Raw genomic sequence first — 18,357 nt, forward strand, 5'->3', positions numbered from 1 at the left:
GTGTGAGGACGGTGCGGTCGTGTGGCTCGGGCAGGCCCCGAGCGCGTGGCAAAGGCGGCGCGTGCTGCTAGGTGTAAAAGGGACTTTTCTGGTTCGGCGTAAGTCAAGTCCAGCTTGGCTTTGCTTGAAGGTGGGATGTTAAGCGTTTGTCCGCGTAAAGAAGTCAGCGTAAAATAGACGTGGCTGTGTTGGACTGTGAAGGTTTCATTAACGTCGTGTTCTTTTGCAGAGTTTTTTTTTTTTTTAACTCAAATGGGTGATGAAAAGGATTCTTGGAAAGTGAAAACTTTAGATGAAATTCTTCAGGAAAAAAAACGAAGGAAGGAGCAAGAAGAGAAGGCAGAGATAAAACGTATGAAAAATGTAAGCTACCCTTTGGTATACAAGCATTTCTAATGAAACCTGAGGCGCTTCAGCGCCTACATCCTCGTTTTCTGAGGAGAACAAGGCGGCTTGCCCTGTCAGCAGAATTCCTCTGTGCTCTTAGGCATGTTTCGTGTGTGATCTCTAATTCCCAAGTTTGACAAGAATACGATACTTCGCTAAGATCTCGTCGGCCTTACGTTGTATGCTGTGCTTTGTTTCATAGTTGTCGGTTAGAAAAAGTAAAGAAATGGGTGTGATTAACTGAAGCTGCAGTTCAAGTAAAAACCTTTCAAAGGTTTTACAGAAGAATGGGTTTAAATAATTGTTCTTGAATAACTTCTATGTTGCTATTTGTTTTTGTACAATTATGTACAAAATAACATTCTATTGGAGGGAATAAAACCCACAATAGTTAATGGAATCCTCCTTAATCGCTGTTTAATTTTGGCTAATTACATTGAATTTACAGAAGTTCGGCTGTAATTGCAATCAAACTGCATTTGGCTGCTTACAACTATGAAATCTCTGCTTCATGAGCCAGTGTACTTTACTGGTGTGACCAGTTGAGGATGGCTTTTGAGCCAGTAATGGAAGAGTTGAGTACTATTTAAATGTTTTCATTTTGTGACATAAAAATTAATTGCATTTTGGTTTTGCCCTTTCATGTGTTGCTGTCACAGTCAGATGATAGGGATTCAAAGCGGGATTCTCTTGAAGAGGGGGAGTTGAGAGATCATCGCATGGAAATAACAATCAGAAATTCACCTTACAGGAGGGAAGACTCTATGGAAGACAGGTAAGAATAAGAGAATAACCTTGTTACCCTAGGAAGAGTTACTGAAATTAAGCTTTAGAAGTACTGAGAAGAGGGTTTAAAAATACCTGAATGGGAAAAGTTCAACTTCTTCAGCGTGCAGATGTGCCATCTGGCCTCCGGGTCGTAGAACATGCCAGGGTATCATTTTGAAGTACTGATTAAGGTTTAACAGATTGTTGTGGTCCAGTTTTGGCCATTGCCTAGTAATAAAATATTTCGCTCAAGATACAGTTAAAGCAGGCCTGCTGAGTTCTCCTCAGTGCTTAATTCATCCTCAGTTTGCTTGTGTATTAAAAGTGCGCATGTAGTAACAGCTTAACTTCTCATCTGCGTGACTATGATTTTCTCTAAGGTATTGTTAATGCCTTGGTTTGGGGGTGTTATGTAAATGAACTTTAATATAAATGAAATAGGAAAAAATCCATTCTTTTCAAAATGGAGAAAAGAGGAAATAACACACAGGCTGTTTGGCAGTACGTGTAACCTTCCTGAGTTTATTAATTTGTCTTGTATTTTAGAGGAGAAGAAGATGATTCCTTGGCTATAAAACCACCGCAGCAAATGTCACGGAAAGAAAAAACCCATCATAGAAAAGATGAGAAGCGGAAAGAGAAACGTAGACATCGTAGTCATTCAGCAGAAGGTTGTTATTACTATATTTGGATAACATTTCCGGTAGCTTCCCAAGGTGAAGCCAAACAGGCACTGTGTAGAAAGTAAATAACAATAACTACAAACTAAGGAAAACATGTCAGGTGGATAAGACAAAGGAATTTAAACTTGTATTATTTCTTTAGTTACATTTAATGCTCTTGTGGGAATGACAGGGCTATATATGTGTTTGGGAGGACCGTAATCACTTTGGGACAGGGACATAGAGTCTACCTTTACTCTTTGAAGTCTGTTAAGCTTCTTTCTGGCTTCACTGAGTGAGTGGGCTGAGCTATGATCTTTGTACCTGGCCGTAAAGGAAAAAATAGCCTTTCTAGAAACATTAGTGTTGTATGCCTGTTACTGACAGCCTTGTTCTGTTTTTAATGCAAGCGTTTGTGCAAGATCTTACCATCTTTTAATTTTCCAACACCCTTTCAGATCAGTATTTTTCGATTAAGAAAATAACAGAGAACATGAAAATAGGTCACCATAAGTTTCATCCTTTCTAGTTTTGCTTTTTAAAAATAGGAGCACTAAATATTTTGAATAGTAACACTCCAAAATTCATTTTTGTTTGTTTAGGGAAACATGCCAGAGTGAAAGAGAAAGAACGGGAACATGAGCGTAGGAAGAGACATAGAGAAGAGCAGGATAAAGCCCGTCGTGAATGGGAAAGACAGAAACGGAGAGAAATGGCAAGGGAGCATTCCAGGAGGGAGAGGTACATCCATCCCTCCCTCCCTCCCTCCCTCCCCTGTGACAAACCAACAAAGAGATGAGCAGCTTCCTCCTCTAAATCTCTCTCTAACCTTTCATTGTTTCATTGACAAAAAAATTCAGAGCAAAAACTTGCGAGGTCTGATGCCAGTGCCGTGTTCTGTGAATGTGTTGTCTAATGAAAATGTGTTCTCGACTTTAATTACCTTTGTAAGTGACTTCATTACAACAGATATTTCTAGGTGAATTCATCGCCAGTGTTTTATTATAATGAGAAAAAAAAAGCACAAACCACTTTTGCGTAGTATTAGGGGATTTATTAACTGAACTTGCTAAATTTCTGTTTAAGTCCTGATAAAGGTGCAGAAGCTCAGGTGTTCGAGAGCGCACGTTTTTTGTCTTTGAAACACTGTTTTTAACGGATCAGCTGAAAAGCTACATCTGTTTTTGACTGATATGCAATCAGTGGTATTGTTGCTAGTGAAATTGAACTGTTACAGAAAAACAGTTTTCCTTTACCTCATAAGCTGAATTTGTAGTGAACTGTAACGTAACACAAAATAATTATTTTCTAGAGATCGTCTGGAGCAACTTGAGCGAGAACGAGAGAGAAAAATCAGAGAGCAGCAAAAAGAACAACGGGAGCAAAAAGAACGAGAAAGGCGAGCTGAAGAAAGACGTAAGGAACGGGAAGCCAGACGAGAAGGTAACTATCTCTGTATAAATCCTGTTTGGGCTTACCGTCTGCTGACACAATGGTGGCATGGAGGTATAGAAAGCATTTTTTACTTAGGTCAATGCCAAAATTAAAAAAAAAAAAAAGAAAAGAAAAGAAAAAGGGGGGGCGGGGGGAGGCTTCTACATGGTGGGGAGGGGAATCTGTTAAGTTCTACATGGGGAAATAAAACAGCGTCATATGCCTTAAATATCATGGCATATTGGTTAGTCAGTAAGTCTTTCTTTGCCTCTCTCTGTTAGTCTGGTTTCCTCTAGAAACAAAATTTATGTAATTGACATTGTCTGTGTGCGTGTGTGTGTGTATCCGTCATGATCCCAGTCACTTCTGAACTCTTTGGCTGAGTCTAACCCAATTTGATAAGAGGTTGAAGTCTCAGAATTAAGTGTTTTAAGGATTTGGGGAAATAAATTGCAAAGGGAGGGAGAGAGATCGTGTAAGTACTCCAACCGTGAAAAAGGCTGTAGTGGGAGTCAAGTGTGGAAGATCTGATAACTGAGCAATTTAAATTAACTTCTACACATGAACCCTCACTTTGCATAGCATATCAGATACTTGCAATTTAAGTCTAGATCATTTTTGCTTAAAAGATCTCTGTCCCAGCTTTCAGAGGTAAAAATCAGAGCCCATTCCTGTCATCAAGTGACAAAGATTGTTCAAGAGTAGCAGAAGCCATATTTATTGCTATTCTTTCTAGTTCGGCTCATACTGAACAGCTCCTTTTTGTGCTTGGTATTTACACTGATACTGTTCAATCTATCTAGCCTTTCATTTTAGTTATTTTTATTGCTCTAAATGTTCTGTCAGCTCCTTCTAACCCTTAGCTGTTTTATTCTTCTATGTATCTTCCCGGTCTGTCCACTTCTGTCTCTGGCATTGATGCCTTAGTTTCAGGGCGTTTACCGTGTAGTATATAGGGCATCTTGCTTCTGTTTCCTAAGTATGGCAGCACCTTTCTCTAAGTAGTATGAACCCATATTTTATTGTGCATGAGGTAAATCATAGTCCTTTATTCTGCTAGATATAGTTAGGTTCCGCTTCCACTTCTCCCCATTACCCTTTAGTTTGTAAAGAAAAATGAAAAGTATGCAAAGCAGGTGGTTGTGGCAGACAGCAGTATCCTAATTAGGGCAGGGAGATGTAACAATTTCTTCCGGTTTTGTTTTCACTAGTTTCTGCACACCATAGAACAGTGAGGGAAGAATATGGAGACAAAATAAAAACGAGACCCTGGAGTCGCAGCCCATTACGACAGCAAAGAGACAAGCTTGAGCAAGGAGATAGCAGGAAACCAGGTAGCATTTGCCACTTTATAATGTCTTTGCCCGGGGGCTAGGAGGAGCTGTTCTGGGGTAGTGTTTAATTTTTAGTAGTAAACGTATATCCCTGGTACTCTATTGAAAGTATTGTCCACTTCAGCCATGGTGGCATAACTCTGGAATATTCATGAATACATACATATGTACTGTTTTCTAAAGCATTGCTGTTTCTGCAGGTAATTGTGCAAGTGACAAATTGAACGAATCTTTCCTTTTTAGTGGTAGAGGAGTAGTAATTTAAAAAGTTTCAGAGATAATTTGTTCAATGATGAAAGAAGCAGCTGACTGAATTTTTGAAATTTTGTAGTTTAATTCCCTTGCAGATTAAAAAGGGATTGTTTACACTAGCTCCAGTTGGATTTGTTGTTAGGAACTAAGCTACCTTAAAAAGTTACCGTACAGGGATCAGTATAGTTTAAGCATCACTGATATTGTCATCTTGCAGAAGAAAATAAATGCTTAAGGCAGTATTCTGGTTAGATGGTGAAATTTGTTTTCTAAGCCAGAAAATGGTCCTTCCCATGCCTAGAAGGTCCTGACTGTCAGTAGAGAACTTGCAAAATTGACATAAAAGTGTCTTTTGGTTAAAGAAGAAAAGCTCTGTGTCTGCTTTGTTGATGTGCATAGCTGTAAAAATAAGTGTAACTATTTCAAGTAAGCTGATTGCAGAATGTAATCAGCTGAAATTCCAGGTGGAGGCAGGCAGCAAGTCCTTTGAAGTTACTGTCTAATTGATGAACAGTTATTCGCACGTGCTGTTTCATGGTGGTCCAGAGGGACTGCAATTACATTTAAAGCACTGATAGTAAGCGCTGTATGTACGCACATTAGTGAGACTGTGTTGTGGTGATACTTGTTACCATGTTACTTTTTTTTTTTTAATTACATTTAGAGGGGCTTAGGCATATATCATGTTTAAAAAACAAAAGATCAATATTCCGCATTTTTGGCTGTTGATCCTGCACCACTGCAATTCAGAAAAGCTGTCTGTCTTTTGAGCAGAGTGTGAGGTTTTTTTTAGTGTTCTGTATTTCCAATACAGAATGTTCAACAGCAATTTAACGGCCAGAGAAAGTAAAGCGGTTATCTGGGTATTCAGAGACTTAGAAGTAGAAGTGACGTTCAGTCAGCACCTTGTTTTTAATTTTTATGATCTCAACAGTAAAAGAAGAGAAACCAGAAGAGAGAGATCCTCTTTCAGACTTGCAAGACATCAGTGACAGTGAGAGAAAAACCAGCTCAGCAGAGTCTTCGTCAGGTGATTAAATGCAATTTAGTAGATGTAATTAATTATACAGTTGTCTGTTGAGGAAACACTGTTGTTGGAGTGTGTGCCTACTTAGTTATGTGCTTGATTATTCCTGAACAGAATCTGGATCGGGCTCGGAAGAAGAGGAGGAAGAGTCTAGCAGTGAAGGTTCTGAGGAAGAGGGAGAGGAAGAGGAGGAGGAGGAGGAGACGGGAAGCAATTCTGAGGAAGTGTCTGAGCAGTCAGCTGGTGAGTAACATAAAGCAGGTCCTAGAATGGTGTGTTATGATTTTCTTTGTTTCTCATTCTGTATTGTTTTATTTGAACATTTTCCTTTTCTCTTAGTCTAGGATAGGCTGAGACCTCACAGGTCAAGATAACTAAAAAGAAACAAAACAAGTACAAGTCATATTCTATCCTTTTATATAGAGGTAATACCAATTATTTGTCTAAGAAGCCAGATTAGAAAACTGAAAGCCATTTTTGTCGTCCTAAATGGTGTAAGGCTAACAGTTGAAATAATTTTGTAACAACAAATATTCTGTAGAGAACAATTCTGCACTTATTTGGGGGGTGGTGAAATACAAATGCCTCTGTCATTTTGAATTATTTTCAGTCGTAAATTTCAGATTTTTTTTTCATGCCAGTACAAATAAATGAACATAATGAAAAAAGGTTTAGTAAAAAAGTCTACTTACAGCCTTTCTTGTCATTAATTAGTAAAGAAGAGGCACAAAAGCATGCTCTGATGGCTGGGTATTTTTCTTTAAAATCAATTACAGTTAATAAGCAAATATTCCTAAGTTTCCTGACTTAATTTATTCACCTGCCCCCATCCCTGAGTTCCCAGATAATTGGTAAGAATCGTATTCCCTGTTGGAAGCTGAAAGGTGCAGTTCTGTTGAGTTAGGGGAAGCATTTGCTTTTCAAGTGAACCAGAAGTACGAGGTCACTAACCTGGTGCTGAAGAAGGCCTGGCGAGTTAGAAAAGCATTTCAATAGTGATCTGCCTTACAAGGAGCTACGGAAGTGCTGAGTTTATTCAGTTGCACTTGATTCTGTTTTGCAGAAGAGGTGAGCGAGGAAGAAATGAGTGAAGAGGAGGATCGGGAGAATGGAAACCACATCCCAGTTGGTACAATGCAAATACTGAATATTTAAAGAAGTGTTTGGCTCAATTTTTCCAGCCAAATAAATCTATTTCTACATATATTTAAAAATGTTTAAAATGTATGTCTTGTTGCAGTTTTGCTATCGTTCTAAAGCATTGTATGTTTGGCATTTTGGGGCCATTCTCATGTCAGAATCAGAAATTTCTTGAAATCTATTCCAAGGTCTATGTTTAGAGGAAATCAGATCCTAGCCTAATGAGGAAATCAGATCCTAGCCTAATGAGCTGATGTTTCCTTCTTTTTCATTTTGGGTCTCTTGTCCTGTCCTCTCATCAAAAAAGCTTTGCAATCAAAATGAGATGTACTGGGATTTATTTTTCTGACATGCTGTATTTAACACTGGAAACTGTATGTACGTGACTGTAAACGAGTTCTTGAAAGCGCCATCTCTGCAAAGAGGAGAAATCAGGCTTCTCATTGACCTTTATTGTTGCAGTAACTTAAGTTGCATCAGTTGCACACCTATCTCATGTATGGTGATTGGTGTTTCATTACCCTTATTTGTCTAAAGCTGAACTTAATTGTTCCAAACGGCTCCCTCTTTCCACGACTGATTCTGACTTGTAAAGTTACAGAGTCGAGGTTTGACCGAGATTTAGCAGGAAGCGAAGTAGAAGAGGAGGAAGTAGGGGAGGGTACCCCTCATTCCAATGCGATGACAGAAGGAGACTATATTCCTGATTCACCAGCTTCCTCCCCCATTGAATTGAAACAAGAGCTTCCTAAGTATCTTCCTGCGCTTCAGGTAGAGGATCATTTAAAGGATGCTTGAGAATATCATAGGCAAATGGACTTCCCTAGCTGCTTTGTTAACATCATAAACACATATTTGTGCATGAGATAGTTTATGGGCAGAATATGCCGTGCTGACTCAACATCACAAAACACACATTTCTGTGTGAAATATCGCTGTCTCTTTTTTGACAAGGAAAAAATGTGCATGGAGCAAAAATGAGATTACTCTTCTAGATATAGATAAGAATGTAATAATACATTTGATACTCTGATATCTTGGTATTGCTATCTGAAAATAGATAATTGTGAGAGAAGAGTTCTGTTAACGTGAACAGAAACTGATGGGTGGTTATTCTTTTTGTAGCCAACAGCGAAGTGCAAAGAGAAAGCGTATTTGTATTAATTGAACTATGTGAAAGGTATCAGTCTAAGGTGCTGAGTTGCCTCCTTTGCCATTGTGGCAGAAATTTCAGTTTATTTTGTGCAAAAGTGAATGATTGAAGAGTTAATGAAATAATTTAGTTGATCTACTAAAACACAGACTCTGTCCAGGATTCCTTTAGAGACCCAAGTAAAAATGAACCCCAAAGATACCTTTCTTACATGGCGTAGCCATATTGTTGAATTCTCTTGGTAAATTTTAATTATTCCTGTGAAGTTGCTGAAGTTTACCTTATGCCTTCTTAAAAAAAACAAGCAAAACCCTCCCCCAGATGCTGGAGGAGTAAATGTTGTCCATCTGTCTGTTTTTTCAGGGATGTCGTAGTGTGGAGGAATTTCAGTGTTTGAACAGGATTGAAGAAGGAACATACGGTGTAGTGTACAGAGCAAAAGACAAGAAGACTGGTTAGTATAAGTGGTCTCCAGTTATTATCTCCGTGGTATTTAGGGCTGCAGTTGTATGCAAATTACAGTTCTGCGGTTTTTGTTGATGAACAAAATCTGTCTAAAATACTTCTTTATCAAGAAGAATCCATGCTTTTTTAATAGGATGTGGACTTTGACATAAGGTCTTCACTTGCAGCTCTTTGAGTTCAGAAGTAATCTCTGTATTAGCCATGATGGTGTAGAACAATTAACACGATTTCAGTTTCTGGCTCGACAGACAGTTATTTCTGGCTTGAGATGTGCTGTAGTTACCAGGTTGGAAGTTTTCAAAATTTGATAGAAGCGTTCCACCAGGCGTCACTGTAAGCACAGCTACCGATTAGAGGATTCATAAAGCAGCAGTTGGTGTGCAGTGAGTATGTACTGCAGTATTTTGTTTAGAAAGAAATTTCACTCTTTTTAAGCTCCGTCTCAAAAAAACAATTCTTGTGTATACAAGTGGATTTATATTTTTAAAACTCAATCTCTTTTCTTATCTGGTTTGTACTGGCAAGCGTCTTGAAGAAATTATTGCATTTCCTATGAATGGTGCAAGAGCCAACCATTAAGTCATTTATATGTTCCTCTTCCATGGTGATTTCTCAAGTGAGAGAAATATTTGCTTTGATAGTTTAACAAAAATAGTGGTATTAGTGCAGCGCTTCTTTTTTCCTGGAAAAAGATAATGCACAGCAAGATACAGTCTGTTCTTTTGGCTCTGACTCAGTTTCTCTCTAGCGTTGCTATCACTAGTGATACATTACTTTCTAGCAAGCTGGTCATTTTGAAGAGGAACTGTAGCACAGTAAATTAAATATCCACAGTTTTAAGTAGAGTTGGCAGATGGTGAAGAGAGCTTGTGAAAAGAATGTCTAGGTCTGCTTTGGAACATCAGAAATTAGGGTTATTCTCAGGTTCCAACTGACAAGCTGTGATTTTGGTGACAGGTTTAAATTCTGGATGCCTTGGTTCCTCTGTTTATTTTAGAATAATATGACCATTTGGTCTCCTTTGGGGAGTGGAAGTACACAGCTGGCATAGTGGTTTCTGAGTGCACTTCTTTACTGGACAACTACCATGAGCTCATTTTTCTTTTCCTTCTCTGTCTTGAGGCCCGCTCTGAGACTGACATAACCATAATTCTCCACAATATCACGCAAAAAACAGGTGTATTTAAATAATTCACTTCAGTAATGTTTTGAGTAGCACCTTGGTTTCAAGTTGGGTCTTTAAACAGAGGTAAACTGCATTTGAGGCATTTCTGTCCGCTGTCTTATCTTCCTAACTATGGTGAGGAGTTTAGGGTTAAATACACTTTTTCTTCAGTTTGTTTCCAGTTGAGTTATATTGGAATACACTAAAATCCATGATGCAGCTTTTGGATTGTTGTTTTGGATTTTATTCTTTAAACTTGGCAATCTTTTGTTCTTGGTGGTGGGGTTTTGTTTTTATGTTGCTAATCTGAGTCTGACTCTGCTTCTTGGTTCAACATAATGTCTTGAGTAATGTTGTTCATTCAAATAAATTAAATTAGTGACAGAACACTGGGGAACCTCTTAACGTGTATTTTATTAGTGATGTGATGGGAAGTCTGCAGTTAATAATACTGGTTTCTTTGCAGATGAAATTGTGGCTCTGAAGCGACTGAAAATGGAAAAGGAAAAAGAAGGCTTTCCCATTACTTCTCTTAGAGAAATAAATACTATTCTGAAAGCACAACATCTAAATATCGTCACTGTCAGAGTAAGACCACAATCTTCTATTTCAAAAGTGTTTTTGTTCTTGAAATGTTGCCTCTTGGCTTTTAAAATGCCTTATAAAAATGTTAGCATTCCTAGCAGAGCTTGCTTCTGTAAACAGTTATATACTACCCATAAAACTAAACAGACAGTGCTTGTCTCTACATAATCTGATGTTTTGCAAAAATGTTTTTGGTGGGTTTTTTTTTTCATAGAAAAATAAATTTTCTATGGATTTTACCAAAGGCAGGCTCTGTTTATCCTCTTGCCAGTAAATTTCTAAAATTCATTTTTGCATGCTTTTTAAATACTGTGTGTGTGCTTGTTTTGATCATTTGTTTCTGTGTTTTAGGAAATTGTTGTAGGTAGTAATATGGATAAAATCTATATTGTAATGAACTATGTAGAACACGATCTCAAGAGTCTGATGGAAACAATGAAGCAACCATTTCTACCAGGTACTGTTTGCCATAGTCTCCTATAATTCTGAAAACTGGCCAACACAAACCTCAGTGTCTTTGGGCTGTGCTGACATCAGAGAACTAGCTTTGTACGGTGACGTGTATTGCCTTGGAATGTCCTATGAGTGTTCTTTGGAACAAAGACTTCATTGCTTTTTCTCTGTTCAGCCTGATTTTACTGATACAAGTTAAGATAGGACCGTAGGCTGGGAGTGCTGATACTCATGGTGATATTTGGCTGATGAATCCAGTTTGCATGCTTAGGGTGAAGTGGAGGTTCAGATGTGAAATTGAGGGAGTTTCCCCTGTGCTAAACTGGAAAGGAACACTGGGTTTTAATTTTGGCCACTTGCTGTGTTTTTGAGAGGCATTAATTTCTGAGTATTATTTGGATGCATTCCAGCTATCCAAATTAATTTTGCTTTGTTGGCAGCTCTGTGGGTTTAATTGCTCTTGTTATATGGTGCAGTCTATACTGTGCTTTTAACTTGACATCTCTTTCTTCCCTCTGCCCCCTTCCCTGTTCTGCAAACAAAAAAAAATTAAAGATAGATTTCTTCTCTTAAACGTATTTGGCTTCTTTTTATCATTTCAGGTGAAGTGAAAACCTTGATGATTCAGTTACTGCGAGGAGTCAAGCATCTTCACGACAACTGGATACTTCACCGAGACTTGAAAACTTCCAACCTGTTGCTCAGTCATTCGGGCATTTTAAAAGTAAGTATTACATGAAATATACCACACTTACGGAACAGCTTGCATTGCAGAATTACACTGCATTATAGCTATGTGAAGAGCTGGATAGAATGTTTTGCTTTAGCCTTTAAGAGGTGTGGCTTGTAAAACACACAGTTGCGAAAGAGTGAACTTTGCTATTAAAGAGACTGCCTTGCCGCAACTGTAAGATTTATGCTAGGATGTAACTGATAAACATGGTCTAGTGAATGCTGAATTCTTTATAGCGTGATTAGAAGTCTGAACAGTGCTCTCTTCCCGGTGATGCAGCATACCATATGTGTGACAGCGTTATTTACTTTTCCTATATCAGCATCATAGCATTTGAACTGGGGTTGCTCTTTCAACTTGAGAGATTGTGAGGCTTAATAACGAATATAAATCTCTGTAGTAGTGCTGAACTGTACAGTTACTGGTGGAGATGGAGATTCTCTTTACAAAGAAAAAGTCTTTAAAAAAGTTGCACACTTTAAAAATCTATCCTTTCACTGACTTCTTACAAAAATCTAAGAGAAAAGCAGTACTAACAAGATCAGGACATAACATTTCAATTTTTACTTCTAAATTTTAGATGCTAATTGTATATAGCCATTATTTACATCTTAAGCTGTTACTGTTGCTAAGCCTTTCCCTTTCTCAGGAAAACTGGACTTTGAATTTTTTTCTTGCTTGCAAAGTTGAAGTCAGCATCTGTTGTTGTTTGGTTTTGTTTTTCCCCTGCCGTATAAGCTTTCTGTCAAGGTGATCAATAACAGGCACTCTTAGTTGGCCTCAGGAAGGGAAAAATGTTTTTTCCCTTCAGTGGAAAAAGACAAGGAAGGCCCATGAGAAACAGTGTGTTCTGCGTGGCTATTTTTGAATGCTGGAAGCCATGCAATAGCCAGCGTGGCCCACACATTGGCACTGTTAGTAAATGGTATGGTCAACGTTGGAAATATTGCTACTTTACCAATTTTCATTTAGGTTGGAGATTTTGGACTAGCCCGAGAATACGGATCTCCACTGAAGCCCTACACGCCAGTGGTTGTGACGCTTTGGTACAGGGCTCCAGAGTTGTTGCTTGGAGCTAAGGTATGTTTCTCCTTGTTCCTCTGGCTGCTAGAGGAATGACTCTTCAGACTAACTTTATTTTATAATTTATGAACAAAGTATGAGTATGCTTGATTCTTTATATTGATTTAGAGGTGGAAATTCTGAATCTTCAGTATTATTTTTCCTAATAACACAGCTAAAAAGGTTCCATCTTCCACAGACAAAAGGTGGGTGGGTGACAGATTGAGTTTTTCCTCCTTTAGAATGCTGATGTGGTAGTGCTGCTGGGCTTCTCCTGGATTGGTGCAAACTGTCACTGTCATCTCAGGCAGCTGGATTTTTTATTTTTTTTTTAACCTTAGTCTAAAATTTGTGACATCTGAGAGCAGAACAAGGTACTGGCAATATTCTGGCAACGTTCCCCTACTGATTACCTGTTTCATAACTGAAACCTGGATGAAATCAGTAGGGTTCTGTAGGGCTTCAGTGACAAGAACCATGGCAGAAATAAATACTGTGCTACCACCAAAAAAAAAGGGGTGCAAAAGTTAAAATGAGCCCTATGCTATCTTTGAAAGATGTTTTTGTAATAGAAGTGGCTACATTTAAGAGAAGAGCTGTACCATGGAGACCAGGTCTTGTGCCCATAACCTGAGATTGCTGTTTGTAGCAAAATAAGGACTAAGGATCTCCGTGAAAGAGAGTACAAGTTAGAAAGCTTTGCTAGTTGTGATGCTCTGTTTGTGAGTGAAAAAGAAAGGCAGCATTGTGGAGACTTTCATGTTTCATCCTGAAATATTTGTGTATGTGGGTATTACTCATAATTCACAGTACTTTTAACTTTTAAATAAATACAGTTGAGACCTGTGCCTTGGATGTTGGAATGATTGTATGTGGTCTGTTCAGAGTGGTAGAATCTTTAAAGAAAACAAACACCAAACAAACAAAACTCCAAACCAAAAACAACAACAATAAAACCCTAAACAACTCAGTGAAAGTATCTTACTGATTTTACAAGGTATAATTTATTCCTTCTTTTCAGGAATATTCAACGGCGATAGACATGTGGTCGGTAGGGTGTATATTTGGAGAGCTGTTAACGCAGAAACCGCTGTTTCCAGGGAAGTCAGAAATTGACCAGATTAACAAAGTTTTTAAGGTAACATTTTTAACAACTTTGGATTCTAACTGACTGGTTTTAGAGGCAGGTACATTAGCGTAGTAAGAAATTAAAAGTGCTTGATGCTCTTTGACAGAGATTCAGCCTTAATAAAAGGCTCATTACTCTGATTCTTGTTTTACAATGCTTATAGGAGGCTAAGATCATGATTTGTGTTTTGTCTGTTTTCTCTGGATACTTACCAACTCCTATAGCTACATAATGAATAAGCAGAAGTGTTGCACTCTAGAATGAGTTTATTAAGGAGATACTTTAATTTACAGGATCTGGGTACTCCAAGCGAAAAAATCTGGCCTGGTTACAATGAGCTGCCAGCAGTAAAGAAGATGACATTCACAGAATATCCCTACAACAATCTACGCAAGAGATTTGGAGCACTCCTCTCTGATCAGGGGTTTGATCTGATGAACAAGTAAGTGCTAGCTTCTAGGGTATCCTTGGGAAAATGTGTTCACATGCTGTGATAGTGGTGGAAAATGACTTGTAGTGAAGCATGGTATTTCGGTGCATTTAACCTTGTCAAAACATGCTGATGCATTTGAAGTTTGTCTGTGACATTCCTTGCAATGCTATTCCTCACTCTCTCACAACAGCTTTATTCAGTGTACCATGCTCTTAACACCTGCTGTTAAACCTCAGTCCAAGATTATTCTTGCACACCTGTATCCTAGAAGAATAGAAAAATGTTTTAGTAGTAGTTTTAGCTCATTGATGTCGGGTTTAATTATGTGGTGAGTCAGCTATCATGCAGTCTGCTGATAGATCTTGTTAAAACAATTATATTACAATTGCAAAAAGGAAAAAAAGCAGTACATTCTAGAAATCTCATTAAAGAATTAGGAAAATAGCAATCTTGTGTTTTTCCTAGACTTTCAAAGTTCATGAGTTCTGTCACGTCTGATGTTCTGGCAGTCCTTTTAACTAACTACTGGTGCATTCTGATTGCATTCCAATTAATTTTTCTTTCGAAGGTTGACAATGGCTTGATTTTTGTTCCCCTCCCTCCCCTAATACTCCCTTTAAACTTAATGACGTGAAGTAGTAGAAATGATTGAGTTTCAGATCTTACTTAGAACTTGTCTCTATTTAAAAAAATTAAATTTGAAAAAAATTAGGTGTTTTGTTTTTTTTTTTAAAAAGGGGGAGATTTTCAGTCTTTCCAATTTTTAAGAATTATGCTGCTCCAGGTTTTTTAATAAGTTGTGAATAATATATTGGAAGTTGGATAACCTTTCAGAAGGTCCAAGCATAACTTGTCTTAATAAAGCTGGATATCACATCAGTGTCACCTACTTCTTAATTGCTTTGGTTATGACAGGGCTATGTCTTCATTATTTCGGGTAAGAATGACAACACTATAGTATTCATGTGGGAATGAGTCAGTGGAACTCATTACGTGTACAAATCTTGGATATATAAGCGTTTACACAGTCAGGGCCAAATACTGTTTGGTAGAATGGATAGTACAGTAAAACATATTTCTGTATTGCGAAAGGTTTAAAGTAATCAACCACAAGCTGTACAGTAAGTTACACTGTATTACAATATTTTGTGGTGTATCAACATAATCTCAGTTGCCTTCTCTAAAAAGCAAAGCAGCATATTGTAATATTTTAACTGAACCATCCTGGATCCCTTTTGAGCTATATCTGACTACCCATAGGTTCTCAGGTGTCTAACGATTTATACCTCTGTAAACAGATCCCTACAAAAGCTACTTTTGATATGTAGTTCCAGCTGCAGTTCCATTAACTATAGGTTCATGGAGAAAGCATGCTTTTAAAATCGGCTAGCTATGTTAGGTCGCCCATATGTCAGCGATCATACCCATTAGTAGAATTCTTTGTTAAAAATCAGAAAAATCTAAATCTAAATTCTATCAATGAAGTATTGATAATTTTTGGGCTAAAATTTTTCTTCTGTCTGCCCCTGTCTCTCTTCTTCCTTATTTCCTTGTCTTCCTAAATTATTCTTAGCTTCTATGTTAGATCGCCCGTATGTCAGCGATCATACCGATTAGAATTCTTTGTTAAAAATCGGAAAAATCTAAATTCTATCAATGAAGTATTGATAATTTTTGGGCTAAAATTTTTCTTCTTTCTGCCCTTGTCTCTCTTCTTCCTTATTTCCTTGTCTTCCTAAATTATTCTTAGCTTTTTGACATACTACCCTGCCAGAAGAATCACTGCCGAAGACGGTTTGAAGCATGAGTATTTCCGAGAGACTCCCCTTCCTATTGACCCCTCCATGTTTCCCACCTGGCCAGCAAAAAGTGAACAACAAAGGGTAAAACGTGGCACTAGCCCACGACCACCCGAGGGAGGCCTTGGATACAGTCAGTTGGTAAGCATAGCAGATCAAGGCAACTGACACAGACTTCTGATGTCCTCGGACATGTCCAAATCCTGATTTTGGAAAAGTTCATGTGGACTGCATTTTGTTAGCCGCCTGGGGCTTGGGATCCTAAGACTCACCTGTACTTGCATGCAAAAGACACTATAGAAGTCCAGATTTCCCTCTGTTCCTTCTCAAAGGGCAGGTCCAATTACTGTTGTATTCACAGAATCATAATTTCAGTGCATAATCTGAGAAAGAAATGATGCCTGGTTTTATCACAGTGCAGAACAATTTTTCTTTTGAAAGTGTGCATTGTTTTACACTTTCTACTAAGCTTTCAAAGCTGCAAATTTATTTTTGAAAAAAATCCAAAGCCTGGTAAGTTATGCATATCTTGTGGATAGAAACAGTCTCCTTTTTCCAGTATTTGGAGAAGAATTCAAAAAAGGCAAGGCTGGTGTTCTTTCTATCTGTGGGGATTGTGCTGCCCGTTTTGAAAAAAAGTTGGCTGAAAAAGATGCCCTTGTAAGTACGGCATGGTACACTCGGGTGCCTTAATTGTATCAACTTCTTATTACTATTTCCATGTTTCAGCATAGGTGAAATGGCACTGTACGGTTGTTGTGCCCAATTTAACAGATGAAGTAGCCTAAAAGTTTGTTCAGCCTTGATTTTTGAGGGTATAAAAACTGACGTGGAGGGTATGCAGAGTGTCTTTCATTAGATGCTGAGTAAGTGTAGTTTACGCTTATTTACACAGTGTGTTCACAAACTTTTTTCATCTTTTGTATGCGCAGTCAAAGTAGGTATGCAAACTAGGAATACACTTAAGGTGCCTTTAGAAAAGACAACTTTTAAAATAGCATGTTTAAAGATCATGAATGACACTCTGCATCGACCTTAGCTATGACGCCACTAAATCAAAGATTTGTTTCTCATCTCCTAGAGATACTTAGATTTATTTTTTGTTGTTGTTTAGCTTTTTGTGTTGGAGAGGTAAATACATCTGCACAGACACTTCCTAATAAATGAATTGTGATTGGTTTTCACAGGGTGATGATGATCTGAAAGACACAGGTTTTCATCTGACCACCACAAATCAAGGAGCATCTGCTGCAGGACCTGGTTTCAGCCTCAAGTTTTAAACTCAACATGAAAGGGGGGTGGGGGTGGGAAGAAAACCGTTCATGTGAGTGGATTTCTGCGTGCCCCGGTTCTGTTCTTCACGTCAGGGGGACTAGATGTTTTTTTTCACAGGGAAAAAGTCAACTGTCATCACAGATTCAAAGGCTCTTGGCTGGGTGTGGAGTATAACTAACTGCTGCATTCCATTAGAGGACTGGAATTAACCTAAAAAGCCAAGGATCATTACAAAATTTGACAAAGGAAAACTTGAAGTACAATCCCGGAACAGTTTCTGTTTTATTTTTTGTTTTTTCGTTGGGTTTGTTTTGTTTTGTTTTTGTTTTTTTTCCTTGTAAATTTGTAGAATTAAAAAACATTTTTAATTGTTTAACAGTGTGAAGGATTTCATTTCTTCACATGCAGCAAACTTGGATGTTGGTAGCATTAAGTCTTCTAGAGCGGAAACTTATTCCCCCCCACTGCCCCCAAATCTGTGCTGACACTATTACGGCATATTGTCAGCCTGGGTAAACAACTTTTTTTTTTTTTTTTTTTTTAAGTAAATTGTATGTGTCTGAATATAGTTAGGGCAAAAAACCATAACAGTTCTGAGGTTTCTTTCCTGTTGCGTGCCTTGGAGAGAGCTAGGCTGGGTTGGGCTCGATACTCACTGACAAGATTTTTGGGTGCACTGCTGAGCTGAACACTGTTTGATGTGTTGTATACATGTATTTACAATGGCACTGGTGCAGAAGAAGTACTCTATTGTTTTATAAATCAAAAAGATTTACTATGGAGACTTGAAACTTTATTTTCTATAGAAAGTTCTTTTAAATGCGCCCTTTTTCTGTAAAAAGGGGAGCTTAGCTTTACTGATTGTACAATGCCATATTCCAGTCCTTTCTCATGAGATGAAAGACAGAGAAATCATGTTGGAGTATTACAGCCTGCTGAGTCTCTAATTTATAATGCTATCATTCTTTTCTGGGAGCAGGAAGATGTGGAAAATACTGGGGTATTCATGCAGTCAGAACTGGGCACCAGTCCAGTACAAGGATTAACTTAAATTATAAACATTTCATCAATTTCAGTGCATTTTAGGAGGTTTTCTCGGTA

The 18,357-nt window shown here is 38.0% G+C and overlaps 1 protein-coding gene across 2 annotated transcripts; it reads left to right on the forward strand.

The window, feature by feature from the left end:
- The first annotated feature begins 237 nt into the window (after window positions 1-237).
- On the forward strand, window positions 238-17,744 carry LOC103917932 (cyclin-dependent kinase 11B). 2 transcript variants are annotated; one of them, XM_009325149.1, is made up of 19 exons: window positions 238-363; window positions 1,047-1,162; window positions 1,702-1,826; window positions 2,420-2,558; window positions 3,130-3,260; window positions 4,463-4,585; window positions 5,772-5,867; window positions 5,979-6,107; window positions 6,928-6,993; window positions 7,600-7,775; window positions 8,521-8,611; window positions 10,254-10,375; window positions 10,724-10,829; window positions 11,428-11,549; window positions 12,531-12,638; window positions 13,642-13,758; window positions 14,043-14,191; window positions 15,933-16,122; window positions 17,169-17,744. In XM_009325149.1, exons 1-19 carry the CDS (start codon window positions 253-255, stop codon window positions 17,259-17,261), a joined length of 2,310 nt encoding a protein of 769 aa, XP_009323424.1. In that variant the 5' UTR covers window positions 238-252; the 3' UTR covers window positions 17,262-17,744. The 2 variants fall into 2 exon arrangements, with proteins under 2 accessions (XP_009323424.1, XP_009323426.1); XM_009325151.1 differs by having other exon boundaries at window positions 7,606-7,775.
- The last annotated feature ends 613 nt before the right edge of the window (window positions 17,745-18,357 follow it).

This window comes from Pygoscelis adeliae, unplaced genomic scaffold, assembly GCF_000699105.1.
Source record: "Pygoscelis adeliae isolate BGI_AS28 unplaced genomic scaffold, ASM69910v1 Scaffold36, whole genome shotgun sequence".
Lineage (NCBI taxonomy): Eukaryota > Metazoa > Chordata > Aves > Sphenisciformes > Spheniscidae > Pygoscelis > Pygoscelis adeliae.

Coding starts and splice junctions, on each gene's coding strand:
- LOC103917932 (XM_009325149.1), top strand. CDS start 253: ATGGGTGATGAAAAGGATTCTTGGAAAGTGAAAACTTTAGATGAAATT. Junction 1,163..1,701: donor GAAGACTCTATGGAAGACAG/GTAAGAATAAGA, acceptor CTTGTATTTTAG/AGGAGAAGAAGATGATTCCT. Junction 2,559..3,129: donor GAGCATTCCAGGAGGGAGAG/GTACATCCATCC, acceptor ATTATTTTCTAG/AGATCGTCTGGAGCAACTTG.